The 20,677-nt window shown below is 40.3% G+C and overlaps 1 protein-coding gene across 2 annotated transcripts in view; it reads right to left on the bottom strand.

The window, feature by feature from the left end:
* Positions 1 to 20,202, bottom strand: part of UTP6 (UTP6 small subunit processome component) — a 28,875-nt gene extending 8,673 nt beyond the window's left edge. The window contains exons 1-13 of one of the 2 annotated variants that reach the window (XM_027034446.2): positions 19,984 to 20,202; positions 18,432 to 18,516; positions 15,179 to 15,220; positions 14,639 to 14,731; positions 13,497 to 13,544; positions 12,992 to 13,055; positions 10,845 to 10,963; positions 8,655 to 8,732; positions 7,817 to 7,898; positions 6,792 to 6,873; positions 5,513 to 5,724; positions 4,747 to 4,826; positions 4,314 to 4,391 (exon numbers count right to left, since the gene is read on the bottom strand). In XM_027034446.2, the coding sequence (XP_026890247.1) occupies positions 4,314 to 4,391; positions 4,747 to 4,826; positions 5,513 to 5,724; positions 6,792 to 6,873; positions 7,817 to 7,898; positions 8,655 to 8,732; positions 10,845 to 10,963; positions 12,992 to 13,055; positions 13,497 to 13,544; positions 14,639 to 14,731; positions 15,179 to 15,220; positions 18,432 to 18,516; positions 19,984 to 20,075 (1,155 nt within the window). In that variant the 5' untranslated portion in view covers positions 20,076 to 20,202. The remainder of the gene's footprint in view (positions 1 to 4,313; positions 4,392 to 4,746; positions 4,827 to 5,512; positions 5,725 to 6,791; positions 6,874 to 7,816; positions 7,899 to 8,654; positions 8,733 to 10,844; positions 10,964 to 12,991; positions 13,056 to 13,496; positions 13,545 to 14,638; positions 14,732 to 15,178; positions 15,221 to 18,431; positions 18,517 to 19,983) is intronic. The other variant, XM_015082603.3, reaches the window with a different exon arrangement.
* Positions 20,203 to 20,677: the final 475 nt, after the last annotated feature.

The raw sequence follows: 20,677 nt of genomic DNA on the forward strand, positions 1-20,677 counted from the left end.
CAGAGAGAGAGACAGAGAATCCCAAGCAGGCTCCATGCTGTAAGTGCAGAGCCCAACTTGGGGCTCGAACTCACAAACCATGAGATCATGGCTCATAACCGACTGAGCCACCCAGGGACACCAAAGCTAGATCTCACTGAAGGCGATAATTTCCACAGCATTTCCACTAAGCCTTTTACCATTACTGCCAAAGGGGCATAAAGTGAACAATCTGAAATTCCTTTCATTGCCTGCTCTTATTCCTAATGGCTACCAAAAAACAGAGACGATGTTGAAAGTAGAGGGTCTAAATAACTTAGATTGAAAGTTAAGTTTTTAGGGGCACCTGGTTGGCTTAGTCAGTGGAGCTTACAACTCCGTCTTGGGATTGTCAGTTCAAGCTCCACAGTGGGTGTAGGGATTATGTAAAAATAATTTTTTTTTTAAAAATTTAAAAAAAAAAGTAAAACTTTCAATAATATAGTTCACTATAATAAACCCCACACCCACGAAAACAGAATATAAAAATCAGTAGACAAAACCAGTATTTGTGAGGGGTGCCTGAGTGGCTCAGCTTATTCATTCAAATGGAGTTGGACACACAATAAACTAACACAATTTTTCTGAAATATATTTGACACTATGTAACATTCATGGAAGTACTCCTGTCTTAAACTTGGAAATGTTATTTTAACAAATATGGGGCACCTGGGTGGCTCAGGGGTGTGTGTCCAACTCTGTTTCGGCTCAGGTTGTGATCTCGCAGTTAAGTAGGTTCGAGCCCACATTGGGCTCTGTGCTGACAGCGAGGAGCCTGCTTGGGATTCTCTCTCCCTCTCTCTCAGCCCCTCCCTCACTCATGCGGTCTTTGTCTCTCTCAAAATAAATAAATAAACTTAAAAAAAAAATTACTGAACAAGCAAATAAACAGAAGGAAATCATATGTGTTCAAAATGCTTATTTTAACTATTTTAACAGGGGGGGAAGAAACTTAAAACCAATTCAATTTTTAAAACTGTGGAAGAGCAAATAAAAGGCAGCATGTAATCTGCTCATTTGGCAAGCATTTTTATTGCACACTATATATGCTAGATTCAATTATCAGGAAATCAGGTATGTTCTCTACCACCCCCAGAGCCTCTAACAGGCACAGTTTGATACCTGCCATGACAGAAAAAGAATCATATGCTGTAAGAGTAAAAAGCAGAAGCACCCATCTATGGCAGCGATAAGACAGGAAACACCATTTATGCTAAGGATTAAGAAGAGGGATTTGTGAGAGAAGGCTCTCCCAACTGGCATGCACACGAGGCTGACCTGAAGAGAGAGCTTGGATACAAAAGGAAATCCAAGTTCAACATGGCTGGAGGAGTGGAATGTATACTGGAGAACTGGCAGGTGAGGCCAAGGCCATATTAGGGACACTGACAAGCTTTATCCAAAGACCATGGGAAGCCACAGAATAATTTGATCATCAATTTTAGAAGATCATTTTGCAGAGAATAATCTGGGAAAACAATGGATGCAGAAATCAGCTAAGCATTTTAAGTTTAGAGGCAGTATACTGAGGAACTCTCATTAAAGGCAAAGTCACCAGAGTGATGAAGTCGTAAGCTCAGGAAGGGCAGCATCAGAGATCTGGGAAGGAGAGGATGTCTGAAATAGCCAGAGTGGTGATGACAAGATAGCAATAACGGAAAGACAGCAGGGCTGCCAAGGCCCCTCTAAATTTACAGGGTGTGACTATCTTGCCAGTATTCAACAGCTCAAACAGGAGCAGCTGAACTCATCCAAGCCTGGGATTTTTCCCAGATGTCATAATGGGAAAACAGTACCTCACTCATGGTATAACACAGCAGGCTAGCATATAGTTTATGCATTACCTAGCTATACAGAAAAAGTATTTTCTAAAATGAACTACTGGGACCTCATCAAGATAAAAAGCTTCTCTGCACAGCAAAGGAAACAATCAGCAAAATTAAAAGGCAACCAATGGAATGAGAGAAGATATTTGCAAATGACATATCAGATAGAGTCAGTATCCAAAATCTATAAAGAACTTATCAAACTCAACACCCAAAAAACAACCCAGTGAAGAAATGGGCAAAAGACATGAATAGACACTTTTCAAAAGACATCCAGATGGCCAAGACACACGAAAAAATGCTCAACATTACTCAGCATCAGGAAAATACAAATCAAAACCATAATGAGCTACCACCTGACACCTGTCAGAATGGCTAACATTAACAACTCAGGCAACAACAGATGTTGGCAAGGATGCGGAGAAAGAGGATCTCTTTTGCATTGTTGGTGGGAATGCAAACTGGTGCAGCCTCTCTGGAAAACAATAAGGAGGTTCTTCAAAAAATTAAAAATAGAACTACCCTACGACCCAGCAACTGCACTACTAGGTATTTATCCAAAGGACACAGATGTGCTGTTTCGAAGGGACACATGCACCCCAATGTTTATAGCAGCACTGTCAACAATAACCAACGTATGGAAAGAGCCCAAATGTCTACCGATGGATGAATAGATAAAGAAATGTATGCGTGTACATATGTATGGATGTATGCATATATGTATATACACACACACACAGACACACATACACAATGGAGTACTACTCAGTGATCAAAAAGAATGAAATCTTGCCATTTGCAACAACATGGATGGAACTAGAGGATATTATGCAAAGCAAAATTAGTCAGAGAAAGATAAGTATCATATGACTTCACCCATATGTGGAATTTAAGATATAAAACAGATGAACACGGGGGAAGAGAAGAAAAAATAATATAAAAACAGGAAGGGGACAAAACTTAAGAGATGCTTAAATACAAAGAACAAACTGAGGGTTGCTGGAGGGGTTGTGGGTGGGAGGATGGCTACATGGGAAAGGGGGCACTGAGGAAGACACTTGTTGGCATGAGCGCTGGGTGTCATACATAGGGGATGAATCAATCACTGGATTCTAGTCCTGAAATCATTATTGCACCATATGCTAACTTGGATGTAAATTAAAAAATAAATAAATAAATAAATAAATAATAAAAAATAAATAAAAAGTATTTTGGGGGCACCTAGGTGGCTCAGTTGGTTGAGCATCAGGCTCTTGATTCCGACTCAGGTCATGATCTCACAATTCATGAGATCAAGCCCACTGTCAGGCTCTGTGCTAACAGCATGGAACCTGCTTGAGGTTCTCTCTATCCCTCTCTCTACCCCTCCTCCATGTCTGCCCCCACATTCTCTCTCAAAATAAATAAACATTTAAAAAGTATTTTTTAAGGGTTGCCTGGGTAGCCTAGCCGGTTAAGCATCTGACTCCTGATTTTGGCTCAGGTCATGATCTCAAGGGTTGGTGAGTTCGAGCCCTGCGCATCGGGTTCTGTGCTGACAGTGCAGAGCCTGCTTGGGATTCTGTCTCCTCCTCTCTCTGCCCCTCCCCCGTTTGCCCTTTGTATCTTTTTCAAAAACAAAAATAAACTCTTAACAAGTATTTTTTAAATGTTAACATACGAACATTTTTGTGTAAGTTAACAACTTTGTGAGCTGCCAAAAACAAGGATCACTATTTTTTTTTTTAATTTTAGAGAGAGAACACACATACACACAATGCATGCAAGAAAGAGGGAGAGGGAGAGAGAGGCAATCTTAAGCAGGCTGCATGCTCAGCACGGAACCCAAGGCCAGGCTTGATCTCACAACCCTGGGACCATGACCTGAGCCGAAATCAAGAATCGGACACCCAACTGACTGAATCACCCAGATGCTCCTCACTAACACTGTTTTAAAATCAAGTAAACAAACTCAGAAAAGTTAAGTGGTTTGCCCAAGTTATCTAGCTAGTAAGTGACAAAACCCAATGTAGAAATACCTCAGCGCATTATCCTGGTCTCCATACCAATCCTCACCCACCCCAGAAAGTAGGCCTGGGTTAACAGGTTTCTTACTAGAATGTCAGCTTCTGAAACACAGGAACACATCTAATCTCTCTTTATTTTTATTGTACCAATGCTTAATGTGGGCTAGGCATATATTCAGGAAAGGGATGTTCAGGACAAGATGTATGGGTAAACAAAATAAACCCAAGTTGCGACTCCCTATTCTGGCTATTTTCCACCACGTAACATTCCTTTCTTTACTGTACAGATTTCATTTCTGGCATATACCAAATACCAAGAGTCAAATGTAATGTCACTCATCTTCCATACCAAACATCCAAATGGGTTTAGTCACATAACACATAACAATATATTAAAACACATGACACCATCATGAGCCAACTGGAATCAAGTACATGTTACTGGCAGTGAATGTGCCCTTACCCACTGCTTGTACTGAAATTCCGGTAGAAGTCTGAGTTCATGTGCCTTCCTGAACGCCATCATGGTTCTTTCCAGCCTCTGAAATCAGAAAAATCTCTCAGTTCGTTACAAACATCCCCACAGGGGTCTGTGGCCTCTGACAGGAACAAGTGCAACAAAGAAAAGGAACTTGAGGTAGTTTCCCTTATGATTAGACCAGCTAAACAGCTACACCAAACACAGCCCAGTAACAGGGTGCTTCTTAATCAGGTGGCCGGAAAAAGGATACAGCAGGCTCAGACCTTCAGAATGACAGGTCAACCACAAGGGGAAAGAGCTCAGGTTAAGTTCTTGGAAGCTGTCCCAGGCCCCAAAGGAGCCACGTGTCTGCTCTTTTTACAGAAAACAGTCACTTTCTAGTCAGCCACTATAACCATGTAACGTAGGTCCTCACCTTCTCTCTGAGGAACTGACTGCTTGTCTTCTTGGTGAATCTTTCCAAGCAGAACGTGATGTAACACTTCCACATGGCCTCTGGAAAAGTCAGATTATGCGGATCACATCACTAGTTCTCTCCATTTAACAGTCATCATACATCTTTCCTTTGAAGGGAAAATTCCTCTGAAAAAGGGTTTAAGCTAGTCCGGTGGAAAAAACTAGTTATTCTGATTACAGCTAATCAAACATCTCAAATACTGAGTAATGACTTAACTATAAAAAGTAAAGGGCAGCCTGTGTGGCTCAGTCGGTTAGGCGTTCAACTTCAGCTCAGGTCATGATCTCATGGCTGGTTTGAGTTCAAGCCCCGCGTCGGGCTCTGCGCTGACAGCTCAGAACCTGGAGCCTGCTTCAGATTCTGTGTCTCCCTCTCTCTGCCCCTTCCTTCCCTGCTCATGCTCTCTCTCTCAAAAATTAAACATTAACACTCCAATATATAAAATTTGGAAGCAAGTCTGTATGAAAAGAGAATTAGAGAATGACAATCTTCTGAATTATCATTTCCTATGTACCATTTCCCCCAAACGGATACCATTACTACTATCGAGGAAGGTCATCAAAGCTCCATCTTTGACCACCACAGAACAAGTTGGAAAGGCAGGCACACTGTAAGCTAGCACAGAGAGAATCCCAAAACTGACGTTGGTAACGGGAACGGAAGCTTCGGCTTCCCATTCGTGAATACTAACTTCGACACCACCCCAAGGTTTGGTGAAGTTCACCTGTAGGGAGAGTCGTCACCGCCTCTTCATACACAGCACAGCACCTCTCCTCCTTCCGGCCCACCTCCAGTGCTCTGGCTTGTTTTGTCGCAGGCTGCTCTCCTCCTGGCTGTGACTCTATCTCTAATTCTCGCCGTGCTACATAATCCCAAGTGAGAGGGTCATCTGTGTGTAGAGCCTGAAGGCTGAAAAGCAGTTCGCTGGCATCAGCCCTATGACACGAAACTTAACTCAATATCAAACAGACAGTTCCCAACGCTCTAAAAATGCACCCAGGGGCACCTGGGTGCCTTAGTCGGTTGGGCAGCCGACTTGGGCTCAGGTCAGGATCTCACGGTTCATGAGTTCGAGCCCCGTGTCGGGCTCTGTGCTGACAGCTTGAAGCCTGGAGCCTGCTTCGGATTCTGTCTCCCTTTCTCTGTCCCTTCCCTGCTTACACACTGTGTCTCTCAAAAGTAAACGTTAAAACAAAAAAAAAAAAAAAAAAATTTAAGAATGCACTCGGGACACCCCTTTAACAATTCCATTACCAGGAGACAATTCCCCAGCAAGCCCTCCAGAGATCTTCACGCTCACTGCATAAATTTTGTCAATCAATCAGAGTTGTGGCACATTTATTAGGTTTCAGAATGTTTCAGATTTCATTCACAAGTTAGCTCTCAAAGTTAAATCAACAGGTATGTGTGATGAGACAGTCCTCGAGCCCTGGAGAACCTTATATCCAGGCTCTTGATTTTCTGTAACAGAGGCAAGAAAAAAAAAAAAAAAAGCATGACCTAAACCTCTACCAAAGCTCTGAAGGCATCCAAAGGGCAAACAAGCCAAGTTCTGTTTTATCTCCTGTGAAAGTAAGGGGTGCTACCTAAGAGTGATGTACCCACAAGGCAGGCTGCAAAAAATTCTCAAACAATATGCTCCAACATTAAAGAATAAAATAACCTACAGCAATCACCTGCAAACCTTTATGAGGACCACTCTCATTCTATGGACAAAAGACATACCAGCACAGCAGAAATATACGTCTTGATATCAGCTGTACGATATGTTTGTCACTGAGTAAAGACAAACTAACTCCCAAGGGAAGCCCAGAAGTGAGTCAAACAAGTTCTCCAGAGATATTTACTTTTCTATGACTTACTATGATACAATAGCCCTAAAACCTTGCTCTCTTCCAAGGACTTAGCATAGTATCTTCTTTCCCTCTTTCTAAACACCCAACCTCAAACTTTTACCACAAGATCGGAAATAGACATATTCACCTTTCCACAAACTTACTTACTCATCATAAATTTCTCTTTGCAGATCTTTGGCAAAGTCAAATAGCTGTGCAATTGTAAGCAGTGACACGTGAAATTCTGCACCTAAAATTTTAAAAATTGGGAAGGGGAGTAAGACTGTCAAGTGTCATTTTACTGTAAAGAAGCACTTTCTTCTACAAGAAAGTACCACTTTCTTGATGTACTAGAGCTAATTCTTTTGTATTATTTGAGAAATAGGACAAAACAGAAAAAAAAATCACCCATGGCCCCACTACACAAGCAAAGTCATTAGTGATATTTTTAGAGTATTCATAAGTACTTCTTTTCTTCTAAACATCTTAAAAGCATAAAGAAATGTTCTAAATCACCTATTTCTTTCCAACTCTCCATGTGAATTAAATACTCGATAAACTTACTGAAATGTTCAAGTATACCCTAAGGGACTATCAATGTTTTCTGAAAGAAACAGGACACTATTCCCATAAAATTTTATATACACTCTAACAGAATTTCTAACATAAATTTTCAACATTAGCTAAAGGTCTTCTTCCCTTTTAATTTTTTTAATGCTTATTTTTTAGAGAGAGAAAGAGACAGAGTATGAGTGAGGAAGGGGCAGAGAGAGTGGGAGACGCAGAATCTGAGACAGGCTCCAGGCTCCGAGCTGTCAGCACCGAGCCCGATGCAGAGCTCAAACTCACAAACTACAAGATCATGACCTGGGCTGAAGTCAGTCGCTTAACCGGCTGAGCCACCCAGGCACCCCGGTCTTCCTCATTTTAAATAGAACATTGTGGGGTGACTGGGTAGCTCAGTCAGTTAAGCATCAAACTTCAGCTTGATGAGTTCAGCTTCATGAGTTCAAGCCCCATGTCAGGCTCTGCACTATCTGCACGGATAATGCAGAGCCTGGTTGGGATTCTCTCTCTCTCTCTCTCTGCCACACCCTCCCCACACATATTTGCATTCTCTCTCTCTCAAAATAAACATAAATCAATAGAATGTTGCACTTTCCATCATAAATAAATATTCAAAACATACGTACCTTTAATTATGTTCACAGAATTTTTGTAGATAATCCGTGCCAACTCGCCCTTAAGGATTTCTTCAGGATAATCAAGATTCCCCTAAAGAGTATTATAGTAAACATAACTTAACAGACAGTGCCAGTAACTAGAAAAAGCACTAGGATAAAAATTAACAGCCCTAGACTATCTGTGCCATATGACCTCTGGCAAACCACGTCTCTCTCTGGGCCACTTCCCTCACTTGTAAAATGTGCAGCTTGAACAAGACCACTGACCTTCCCAATGTGTTCTCTCAGGCTCCTAGAGCAATAGCGAGATCACATGGCTTAAGGCCTGACTCTACTTAGACCAGAGCAGGTCAGGTTTTACATGGCTTGTTTACCCTTCTGGGTAAACTTTTATTTGAATAAAAAAGTTCACAGCTGGAAGCCACAATAACAGATGATAGCAAAGTTCCTTTTTCAGCTCAAACATTCTAAAACTTTTCTTTAAAATTACCGTCACCAAAAAAATTATATAAAAAGCTAGGAACCACACATTTCACAACCTTCCTCAAGCTCCTTCAACCCATTAGTATGTCATTTAATGAAACCATAAAGTATTAGGGAAACCATTTACCCTTCTATCAATAATAAGTTATTTTGAGGACTACTTCAAACAGTCCAAATGTGTATTTTTAAAGCACAGAATTCCATTTTTATTACTAAGCCCGTTTAATTAAATCAACTCTAGATTCATCTCAAAGTTTCAAAACCGGCATTAAATAAAAAATACATTTAAAAAATTGTCTCTTATTCCTAAGAAGGCTCAAAGCACTATTAATTGTTAATGTGTGATGACACGTTCGGATCTTACCACATCCATTTTGGCTTTTTCAAATTCTTCCTTTTCCTTCCTCAGTTTCTCAGTATGCATCAGCTCCATCCTAAAGTACTATACAAGGGAAATTATAAACTGAAAATCTTTGGAAATATATTTTTTTTAATTAGAAATACATAAGATGCCATTTTTTACCCATAAATATCAGATCTGTGAAAGTCTGGGGATAGCGTGATATTTTTTGTTATGAAACTAGATGACACTGACAAGAAGGGAGTTCCTTGTGATGGTAGAACAGCTCTGCATTTTGACTGTGGTGGTGGTTACACAAATCTACACATGTAAAATAAAAAAAAAAATGACAGAGAACCAACCATATGCACACATTAGACCAATGTCAATTTCCTGATATTAATATATGTATTATAATTTCATAAAATTAACCATCAGGAGGTGCCTGGGTGGCTCAGTCGGTTGAGTGACTAACTCTTGATTTCAGCTCAGGTCATGATCTCACAGTTGTGCGATCGAGCCCTGTGTTGGGCTCTATGGTGACAATGCAGAGCCTGCTTGGGATTCTCTCTCCCCCTCTCTCTCTGCCCCTCCCCCACTTGCATTCTCTCTCAAAATAAATAAATGTGAAAAAAAAGTTTTATAAATTTCTTAAAGTTTATTTATACTTTGAAGGAAAGAGAGATAGCATGAGCGAGAGAAGGGCAGAGAGGGAGACACAGAATCCGAAGCAGGCTCCAGGCTCTGAGCTGTCAGCACAGAGCCCAACACAGGGCTCAAACTCCCGAGCAGTGAGATCATGACCTAAGCCAAAGGTGGACTCTTAAACCGACTGAGCCACCCAGCCACCCTCTAATAGGAAAACTTCCAAAAAACATAAGCAATACTTCCATAAAATAACCTTATAATGGCAGGGAGGAGTGATACTTATTGTTTCTCAATCAAAATACTACAGGTAGCGGGGCGCCTGGGTGGCACAGTCGGTTGAGCGTCCGACTTCAGCCAGGTCACGATCTCGCGGTCCGTGAGTTCGAGCCCCACGTCGGGCTCTGGGCTGATGGCTCAGAGCCTGGAGCCTGTTTCTGATTCTGTGTCTCCCTCTCTCTCTGCCCCTCGCCCGTTCATGCTCTGTCTCTCTCTGTCCCAAAAATAAATAAACGTTGAAAAAAAAAAATTAAAAAAAAAAAATACTACAGGTAGCAAAGGGATATCAAAAAGAATATGAAAACAAGGGAAGAAATGCTGAGCTGCAATATAAAACATCATTTAAGAACTACAAGACCAAAAATCACTAGTTAGGACAGCTACAGAACCTACAAGCATAAAGACCCAAATCGGGGTGCCTGGGTGGCTCAGTCAGTTAAGCATCTGACTTTGGCTCAGGTCATGATCTAGTGGTTCATGAGTTCGAGCCCCGCGCTGGGTTCTATGCTGACAGCTCAGAGCCTGGAGCCTGCTTCAGATTCTGTGTCTCCCTTTCTCTCTACCCCTCTCCTGCTAGCGCTCTGTATCTCTCTTAAAAATAAACATAAAAAAAAAAAAAATTAAAAAAAAAAAAAAAAGACCCACATCTTTTTCCATCAAGTAAGGCTTCATTTTCAATTGAAGACAAGACAGTAGTTTCTCCCTTGTCCTGACAAATACCTCAAAAAAGGGCAGCTTCTAATAATACACCATTTTTAGCACTTGTTTTTTTCTTAATTGAAAGTCTGGCCATCACTGTTCTAGTGCCTCCCTCTAAGGCGTTAAGTCCAGCAAGAGGGGAAGGAGGGATATATCTCAAGAAAAAAGAGACAATAAGAATAAGTGGGGAAAAATGAAGAGAAGCCAAAAGAAGATAGAAAAAGAGAGAGAAAGGAAGGAGAGAAAGAAGATAAGAAGTAGGGAAGGTAGATGCAAGGGAAAAAAACAACAAAGGTATAAAGATGGCTGAACCCTGGCCCCACAACGAAAATAGGTAGGGTCCAGTTCCCCACCCCTCCCAACCATAATGGGCAGTAAGAGTTCTAATCTCTCACTAACAACCTGGAAGATGCACAGGGTCAACACCTAATACTGGCCAAGAAACAGCTTCGCCGCTCTCCTTTTCCAGCAGCTCCTCTACTTATCCCTAGCCTCCACAAATCCAAGTCTTTTTAACTTAATCAAAAATGTAAGTCTACAGAGGACCAAAACTGAGACATCACTCTTTCACCTTACAGGTACACAACTCACTTCTTGATAAAGTTTTGGGCACTCTGGATGAAAGCGCAGAGCTCGAAGAAATAGTTGTCTTGCACTTTCTGAAGATAAGCGATCTTCCATTTCCCATTTGGCTGCCATAATCCACAAAGCTATATAAATAAAAAACATCAGACTTCATTTCAATAAATCAATCAAGTCAGACTAAAAAAAAAAGATCAATGCTCCAATTTTAATACTCAAAGAATTTTTTTTTAATCTTCCCAAAAGAGGAAAGGGATGGAGAGAGGGAATTTCAATGGTTATTTGTAAAGTATTGCTGCTTTACCTAAAATTAGAGTATTCTGGGGCACCTGGGTGGCTCAGTGTGTTAAGTATCCGAGTATTGATTTCAGCTCAGGTCATGATCTCACAGTTCATGGGTTCAAGCCCCGTGTCAGGTTCTGAGCTGATAGCACAGAGCCTGCTTGGGATTCTCTCTCTCCCTGTCTCTCTGCCCCTCCCGCATGCTTATGTGTACTGTCTCTCTCAAAATAAACTTTAAATAAAATAAAAATAAATAAATAAATAAAAATTAGAATATTCTGAAGCGAAGAGGCAAATGATAACATCTGTGGGTACTTATGTGCCTCATTCAATCTAAGATCAACATCCCTATAAGTCACACATAAACTTTAGAACTATAAAAATACTGGAAGAAATTGTGCATCTTAGAATCCATGAAATAAAAATATTTCACTCTTTTTCTTTATTTAAGTAGTTTATAATTTCTTTTGAATGGCTCAACATTAAAAATAAAATTTTTATCACACCTGTTGGGAATAAAGGCTTTAAAAACAAAAACCTTTGTCTTTCTACACAGGAAATCAACGTCGAGTTAACATTCCAGCTATTTCCCTAGAAACTTAATAAAAGTCAGCTATGTTACCAGACAAGACTGCCTTCGGTAAAAATGACTCATGGTTAGTAACCACGTCTGGACTAGAAGGGTTATTAATGAGAGAGTGCGACTGCTTTGGGCTTTCCTGAGCATGTGACTCCTGAAATCGAGCACAGTCCTTTCTAGGATCCCTGGAAGCTGTGCCCATCCACAGGACTTCTAAATCAGAGCTGTTCCTCTACCCATTCACATGGTCTCATTCCCTCACACCTGAACTGTCATCTTGGGGACCAAGGACTGGCCTCCAAATTGCTAAGAGTACTCTACTAAAGACTCTCACCTAATGCTGTAGCCTCTGGTGAATTAACTGGTGCCAAATGTGGCCTATCTTAGCCTGTGTAGCATGAACCTGGTTGAGCCTAATACTTGAGAATAGGCACTGGAGTACCTCCCCTATAAAATTGTGTGCTATTTCACACAGTATTCACAAGAGAAGTCTTTCTCTTACAAAACATGAGTACCTAATATGTGCCAGGCACTCTTGCAAAATCTGCGTTAACATTTTCCCCTTTAAGTTTTTAAGTTTTCCCCTCTAAGTGCCCTTTAAATGTGAATACATCCAAATAGAATGTCTCTCAAAGGACCAAAGAGTTTCTTTTATCATCATCTAAAAAGAAACTTAGTGGGGTGCCAGGCTGGCTCAGTCAGTAGAGCAGGTGACTCTTAATCTCTGGGTCAGGAGTTCAAGTCTCATGTTGCATGCAGAACTTTTTTTTAAACTTTTAATGTTTATTTTTGAGAGCAAGTAGGAGAGGGGCAGAAAGAGGGAGACAGAGGATCCCAGAAAGGCTACACACTGACAGCAGAGATCGATATGGGGCTTGAACTCACAAACCATGAGATCATGAGCTGGGTCGAAGTTGGAGGTTTAACGTACTGAGCCAACCAGACGCCCTACACAGAGCATATTTTTAAAAATAACAATAAAATAAAGTAAAACATACTTTAAAAATAAATGAATAAAACACTTAAAATAAATAAATCAATAAGCAAATAAATAAGTAAATAAAAAAGAAATTTAGTCCTTCTTACCCACAGATACAATACTCAACACAATAAATGATACACAATATACAGGGATGAACTAAGAGGCAGCTATTCAGAAACCAGAACTGCTGAGGCCTAGTACCTATGCTCAAGTTCTCAAACTAATTTCTTTTAAGTTTATGAAGCAAAATAAATGCCAAAATAGCTTGAGTCTACATAAAAGGTAGAAGAACTGACAAGGATCTCACCATACCTGGCTTGTTTGAATGAATGGCCAACATGGCAGAAAATACCTTGCTAAGTTGAGCTTTGGTGGCCTGTAAAAGAGAAAAAGCAATTCTACTTCCTATACACTGAACTCATTATTAGTCATCTCTAAGTGATCTGTACTGTTTCCTTACCAACTCAAAATTCAATGGGGCAAGATATGCTCTCGTAGGGACATAGAAACAAATATAGACACACTCATAGTTTTTTCTACCTAAACCACTACATGCAAACATTCTAAGTATCTAAACAAATCTAACTTTACTAAATAAATACACACAACAAAGATCATCTTCTGACTTAGAAACCATTTATATAGTCTTCAGATATGCAAATGTTGTTACACTGAAGTTCAGCCTTCTTGGAGTCTTTTCCGATTTACTAACCCTACAACTTTGGAGAAAACATGGAGTTCAGTACTCAAGCACAGAGCTTAAAAGGCAGACTTACTAAAAGAACAAGGAAGCAAGACACAACTGCGCAATACTCACCCATTTCTTACAAAAGACTATATAGGATAGCCAAAGTTGAACATCATCCTGCAAGAGAAGCAATGTAGTAAGCTGCTCGAATTTGAACTTAATACATAATACACTTTTGCACTAATTAACTTTTTTTAGAAAGAGAGGTAAATTTCAGGAAAGCCAATGTATTATACATTGCTCAGCCTATTAGGCTGTTACTCACTGAGGTCTTAGATCTCTTAAATGTGTTAACTCCATCTGGCCACCCGTTCTCACCTACCATGCTCCAAGACAAAATTTGTTGTCTATCCAATTTGCTCAATGCAGTTTTGTTTTCATTTCTTTAATGTGTATTTATATTTAATGGTGAGGGGAGAGGGGGAGGGGCGGCGGCGGAGGGGGCCGGGAGACAGAGGATCCAAAGCAGGCTCCATGCTGATAGCAGAGAGCCTGATGTGAGGCTCGAACTCACGAACCGCAAGATCATGACCTGAGCTGAAGTCAAACATTTAACCAACTGAGCCACCTAGGCGCCCTTTGTTTTCTTTTTTAAAATATTTTATTTATTTTTGAGAGAGAAGAACAGGAGAAGGGCGGAGAGAGAGAAAGAGAGAATGTGAATTCAAAGCAGGCTCCATGCTATCAGCACACAGCCTGACATGGGGCTCAAACTCACAAACCGCAAGATTATAACCTGAATTATATTTAACAGACAGAGCCATCTAGGCGCCCCTTGCTCAATGCAGTTCTTAACTGGTCTCAATCAGGGGTAGCAACCCCAAATTTGTCATTCCCAGGATCTAAAGTACTCCCAGTCCCAGAGCCCAACTTGAAGAACATCAAGTTAGTGAGGTGCTGCCCCTACTCTAACCATTTATCTTCCACCTCCAAGTCTTCAGTGTTCTTCACTTAGAGATTTATCCATACATCCCAAATTTCTATCCTTAACCATGTATCGAATCCACCTTTTTCAGTGCCATCCTCAAAGAAGAACTATAAGGTAATGAGATCAATTTTCTTCACGGTTTGATAAGTGGTTTCAAATAATACCATTATTAGGTTAAATATTGAGACACCCAAGAATAAACAATACATTTGAATACTGAAACACAATACATATAATACATGTCTTCACATCTCTTATAATTAAAGATGCTCTGATCACTTACTTTCCATTTTGCTGAAGCACGCCGGAAGACACCTTGTACCCGGTGTACGATAGAATTCTCAATCTCATCCTTCTTAAATGAATACCCAATGCGCTTAAAAGTGACATTAAAAAAAAAACAACAAAGCCTCAATTTAATCACATTTATCCATAACAACATTCCTACTTGATCTTAAACTGTACTGATAGGGGTGCCTAGATGGCCCAGTCAGTTGGGCGTCTGACTCTCGATTTCCGCTCAGGTCATCGTCTAACGGTTGGTTGAAATCAAGCCTCGCATCAGGCTCTGTGTCGACAGTGTGGAGCCTCCTTAGATTCTCTTTCCCTCTCTCTCTGCCCTTTCCCACTTGCGTGCACTCTCTCTAAATAAATAAATATTTTTAAGAAGGTGCTGATAAAGAAAACAAATGATTACAAACACCCATTATGAACACAGCACCACACAATTTATCAGTGCCAACTGCTTCCCAAACCCAAGTTCTAGCTATAGAGCCACACTACCTAATCTAAATTCTTTCCAATTTCCAGAATATCTACTTACAGTTCTTCTTCTCTGAATCAACTCCAAAAGATTAATTTCATACTATGGAAGAAAAACATATAAAAAAAACAATAAAATTTATAACCTTTTAAGTTATAACCTTTTAATTTATAAACCTTAATTTATAACAGGAACTGCATTTAGTTAAAATCATAAAGTAAATAAAAATCAAGAATATAAAACAAGATTGGGGCAGCTTGCTGGCTCAGCCGGTAAAGCATGCAACTCTTGATCTTTGGGTCATGACTTCAAGCCCCACGCTGGGCACAGAGCTTACTTTAAAAAAAAATTTTTTTAAAAAAAGACTATAAAAGAAGATAATATGCTATCAAGCATAATTTGTAGTAAATGTCTGTTAAAAGTCAGTGATAATTCACCTTACATCTACAAAACTCATAAATCCATATGTTAGCAAGCATATAAACATCTTAGATGCAAAGAAAGTATGTTTCTAAAATCATAATATTTCTAAGATTTGGGGCTCCTGGCTGGTTTAGTCGGAAGAGCACACAACTCTTGATCTCAGGGTCATGAGTTCAAGCCCCACGTTGGGAATAGACATTATTTAAATAAATAAACAAACTTTAAAAAAAAAAAAGAAAAACTTTAAAAAAAAGACATAAGGTTCAAAATATCAGACTTTCTAGTCTACAACAGCATGTTCCAACTTTGAGTAAATTAACCATGCAAAAATAATTAGCTTAACATAAGCAAATGAAAGACACAGTTGTGCCTAATTGGTTCTCCCTACCCTACCCTCTGAAGGACCACTTAAAACCTCTTAAGGTTCTCTAAAAACCACTACTATTCAATTCCTCTCTAAGCCTCAGTTTGAAGACTGTTAGAGACACAAAACTTAAGGCTTCACAAGATTCTATGCTTCATTTTACAAGTGCTTCATGAAATATTCAAGCACACAGAACACCCAAGCAGCTATTACACAGCTACATCAAAGCCTACATTTTATTAAACTTGCTTCGAAATTCCCTATGTATCATGTCTAATTCCACTCTTTTCCCTCCCCAGAAAAAATGACTATCTTGACTATTTATCATTCTGAAGCAAAACTTTGGACTTTATTATAATGCTTTCTTGAATGCTTTTTTTGCGTGTGTTTTTTTTTAATATTTATTTATTTTTGAGAGAGAGAGAGAGAGAGAGAGAGAGAGAGCGAGCGAGCATGAGCAGGTGCCTGGGTGACTCAGTTAAGTGTTCGACTTTGGCTCAGGTCATGATCTCGTAGTTTGTGAGTTCAAGCCCCACATCGGGCTCTGTGCTGACAGCTCGGAGCCTGGAGCCTGCTTGGGATTCTGTGTCTCCTTCTCTCTCTGCCCCTCCCCTGCTCATGCTCTGTCTCGGTCTCTCAAAAAATAAATAAACAAAAAAAAAAAATTAATTAATAAGGCTAACATTCTTTTCATAAGTTGATCAGTGAATGGTGTTTCCCCTTTGTGAACTGCATGTTCATATTTTTGTTGTTTTTATCCTTCATAGTTGTCATTTTCTTCTGAATCTGTAGTTCCTTAGATATTCTAGATTCAAAATATACGTGCTGCGGGGCACCTGGGTGGTTCAGTCGGTTAAGCGTCCAACTCTTGATTTCAGCTCAGATCATGATCTCTTGGTCTATGAGATTGAGCCTCGCATTGGGATTCTCTCTCCCCCCTCCCTCTCTGCCCCTACCCTACTTGCTCTCACTCTCTCTCAAAATAAATAAACTTAAAAAAAAAAAAGTGTCTATATATGTGTGTGTGTGCGCGCGTATACACATATATTTATGTACCGAAATTATTTTCTCCATTTTGTGGCTTGTCTTTTTACATTGTGGCACCTTTTTTGCACAGACATGCTTATTTTAAACATGGCCAAATCAATCTTCTTGTCATTGTGCTTTCATAGTCTCATTTAAGAAAACCTCTCCTACTCCTCAAAGTCATTCTTTCTTATTTCTTGTAGAGATACAAAGTTTTCCCCAAATTTACCTTTTCCATTCAGAAGGATTTTCATTTTGCTTATTATATGAGAGGGGTCTAATTTTATTTCCTCAATGCGGACAACTAGAACCTCACTGATTTAAAATGCCACTTACGTCTTATAGCAAGTTTATACGGTTGTGACAGTTGTGTGCACAGGGCGGGGATGTGAGTGAAAGTATGTACGTGTGGGAGAGTGTGTGTGTGTGTGTGTGTGTGTGTGTGTGTGTGTGTGTTTAATTTACTTATTTCAGTTATGGCCTCTAAAGCTAATCAACCTAATCCACAGGTACCTCTTCAAATATTTGAAGAGTGGAATTATCTGCCACTTCTCAGGTCTCCTTAAGGTTAAACGTGTCTATTTGTATTCTTTCAATGATTCCTCCTAGAACAAGGTTTCCATCCTGGCTGCCTTTAACTAACCTTTCAAAGTCCTTCTTAAAATGCAGTCTCAAGCCGAATACAATGCTCCAGACACTGTCTGTTAAGTGCAAAACACCTTTTTTCAAACTAACATCTTCTGAATGGCTACTGTTTGCAGTGTTCTTTGCTCAGCTAACTTACTCATCACTCTACTTTTGTTAATATGGTCCATTATTTTTTCTCTTTTGTCCTTTTCCAAGTTTATTCCTGAAGTATAGTTGCCACATAGCAATCCACCATGAGCTCCCAAACCTCTTCCAAGTACAAGATTCGTAGCCAGGTCTCATTTGTTCACCTGTTGTTGTTTTTCCAATCTAAACTCAGAAAACCTCCAGTCTTATAATATTACATCTTACCATTGAGTCCAGATTTTGTTATCTAACATATTAGCTATTCTCCTCTACCTGAAAATTGGTCTAGCATGTAAACTTTAGATTCACTCAAATCTCCCATTCATTTATAGTACTGAAGAATTTGCAGTATCCCTCTAAGGTAGCAGACTTACAGACACATAAATATTAACTTTCCAACCATCTACCATCATCAAACTCACTCTCCTTTATGTCTCCCCACAAGAAATAGTATGTCAATTCTCTTGCTTAAATCCTAATACACAGTATCTTTGGCAGTATCTGGTCTACTAACTCCATAGAAGGAAAAAAGAAAATTTCGGTTTGCCAAGGACTAAAGCCTTACTGGGGCAACGTTATTCCCAGAACACTTCTATTCCTGTTCAAAAATTACCCGTTTAATCATCAATTCTAGAATTCTGCAAAAAACACTGAATCAAGCTCACTATTCTAGAATTGATTTAAAATTTGTGAGGGGACTAAAAAGTAGTGAACTTATCCACTTACTTGAACATAATTGATGAAGTCTTCCTTAAAAAGAGCTCTTCGCTGTATTTTGTATTCCAGATCTGAAGCCTTCTTAATGATAGCCCTGAGGAGAAAGCCATTTAAGATATAACAGTTGAAAAAAGCAGAAGTTAAATAATTTTGGAGTTTTAAGTTTATTTTAATATATTTAAAACACAATATATATATTAAAACATTTCCAAAACCTGAAATTCCTAAATTATCCTTCATAAGCAAGTTTTCTGATTACTTCTGTGTGCTTAGGGTGTGTGCATCAGTATTTTTTTTTAAATGTTTATTTATGAGAGAGAGAGACAGAGTGTGAGCAGGGGAGGGGCAGAGAGGGAGACACAGAATCCGAAGCAGGCTCCTGACTCTGAGCCGTCAGCACAGTCTGACATGGGACTTGAACTCACAAACCGTGAGATCATGACCTGAACTGAAGTCGGATGCTCAACCGAGCCACCCAGGCGCCCAGTATTTTAAAATTTTCATGAAAATCATCTTGTAGTCAACTGCCAGGACCACTGACATTCTCACCAGCAAAGCAAATAATGTTAAGTACTTTACATTATTTGTATGTGATATTAGTAAAGATTTCTTTCCCTCCAAATTCTGGTCACTTGGGTTTTAATAATAACCAAGTATCTTTTCTAAATTCCTTACTTCTGAGTTTTCCAACACTCAAACTAGAAAAAAAAAAAAACCACCTGGATTGTCTCTACTGTCTCTATCTAGAAAGGTTTATTAACAGTACAAAGGACTCATGGGAAAGGATTGACTGTATTTAGCTAAAGAGAAAACACAACATGTGTATATTAAGAGAATTTAATGCAAGATGTACGAGGTCAATTACCGGCTCTAGTTAATGGTAATAGTAACATTTCCTGAACACGCACTGAGCGTCCACACTGCTGGAACACCTGGGTGGCTCAGTCAGTTAAGCAATGGACTCTTGATTTTGGCCCAGGTCATAATCTCACAGGTTCTTGGGTTAGAGCCTGGCATCAGAACCTCTTGGGATCCTCTTCCATTGTCTCACTGCCCTTCCCCCTACTCTCTCAAAAATAAACATTAAAGAAAATTTTTTTGAATCCACACTATGCTGCATTTCACTAACAAAGGTTTACTTCAAGGCCCCCATAGTCACATTACTACATTCCCAGCCATTGTAAAATGCAGCAACAGTCACAGAAAACCACTAAAAAATATTAGGCTTAATTGTAACAAATTACTGAATGCCAACCTCGTGCCGGACGTTGTTGGCTAAACCCTGGGGTAGAATACGAAATTGAATTAAATGGTCCCTATCTTCAAGTCTTACTAGAAAGATTTATCTCTTGGCACCCACTGCAGTTTGCATCTCTAGAGCAGTACAAACAGACCACCGTGCAACGAATGAGAAATTCTGGGAGTCAACAAAATCTGAAAATGGGCTTCTGCCAGGTTACAAAAAATAAACACAATTAGGTGCCCCGGCATCCCTGCCCCCCCAGGCTCCCCCCTCCCTTCAGCCCGCCCCAGCTCTTCCACTTCCTCAGCTCTTTCTCACTTAATCTCCGCATGACTGAACAATCCAATACGCTCCAGCTGTTCCAATTCGGGGAGTCGATCTTCTATGCGTTCCTGAATTATCTCCGCCATGAGGTCACAACTCTACAGCCCACCGGCGAGCCTCTCGACCGCCAACACGCGCACGAAGCGGCCACCATCTATTCCGGAGACCTAGCCCTAGCGTTCGCACGTGCTGACGTAACGTGCGCCCTAGGTCCCGCCTTTTCCGCTTCCGCCGCCTCGGCCGTCGGAGACCGCCCTCCGGCCCTTGCGGCGGCTGTCACCTCTCCGAGGCCGACTGTGGGGCTTCCGCGGAGCACCCCTCCGGCTCGGGAGGATTCACGTGAACTGGAGTGGAGGGGCGGGGCCAGAGTGGGGGCGGGGCTAGACGCGCCCTGGGCTAAACGTGGGCGGGGGTTCGAGAGAGCGCCTCCCAGTGTCTAGAGGGGTTACCTGAAAGGAGTGCAACTCGTTTCTGCAGAATACTGTCTCCTTTTATTCTATTGCGGGCCCATGTCTTCGCTTTCCAATAGTAAACGTTTCAAAAAGTCAGTGATGAAAAGCGTAGGGAAACTGACCAGATACCCATAACACTATAGCTTTGCTTTCGGCTAGGTTAGTAAACCAGTGTGGTAACACCGGTTTTTCACCTGCCAATTAGAATCTCTAATTGGCTGATTCATTTTAAAATA

The sequence above is a fragment of the Acinonyx jubatus genome, chromosome E1, assembly GCF_027475565.1.
Source record: "Acinonyx jubatus isolate Ajub_Pintada_27869175 chromosome E1, VMU_Ajub_asm_v1.0, whole genome shotgun sequence".
NCBI lineage: Eukaryota > Metazoa > Chordata > Mammalia > Carnivora > Felidae > Acinonyx > Acinonyx jubatus.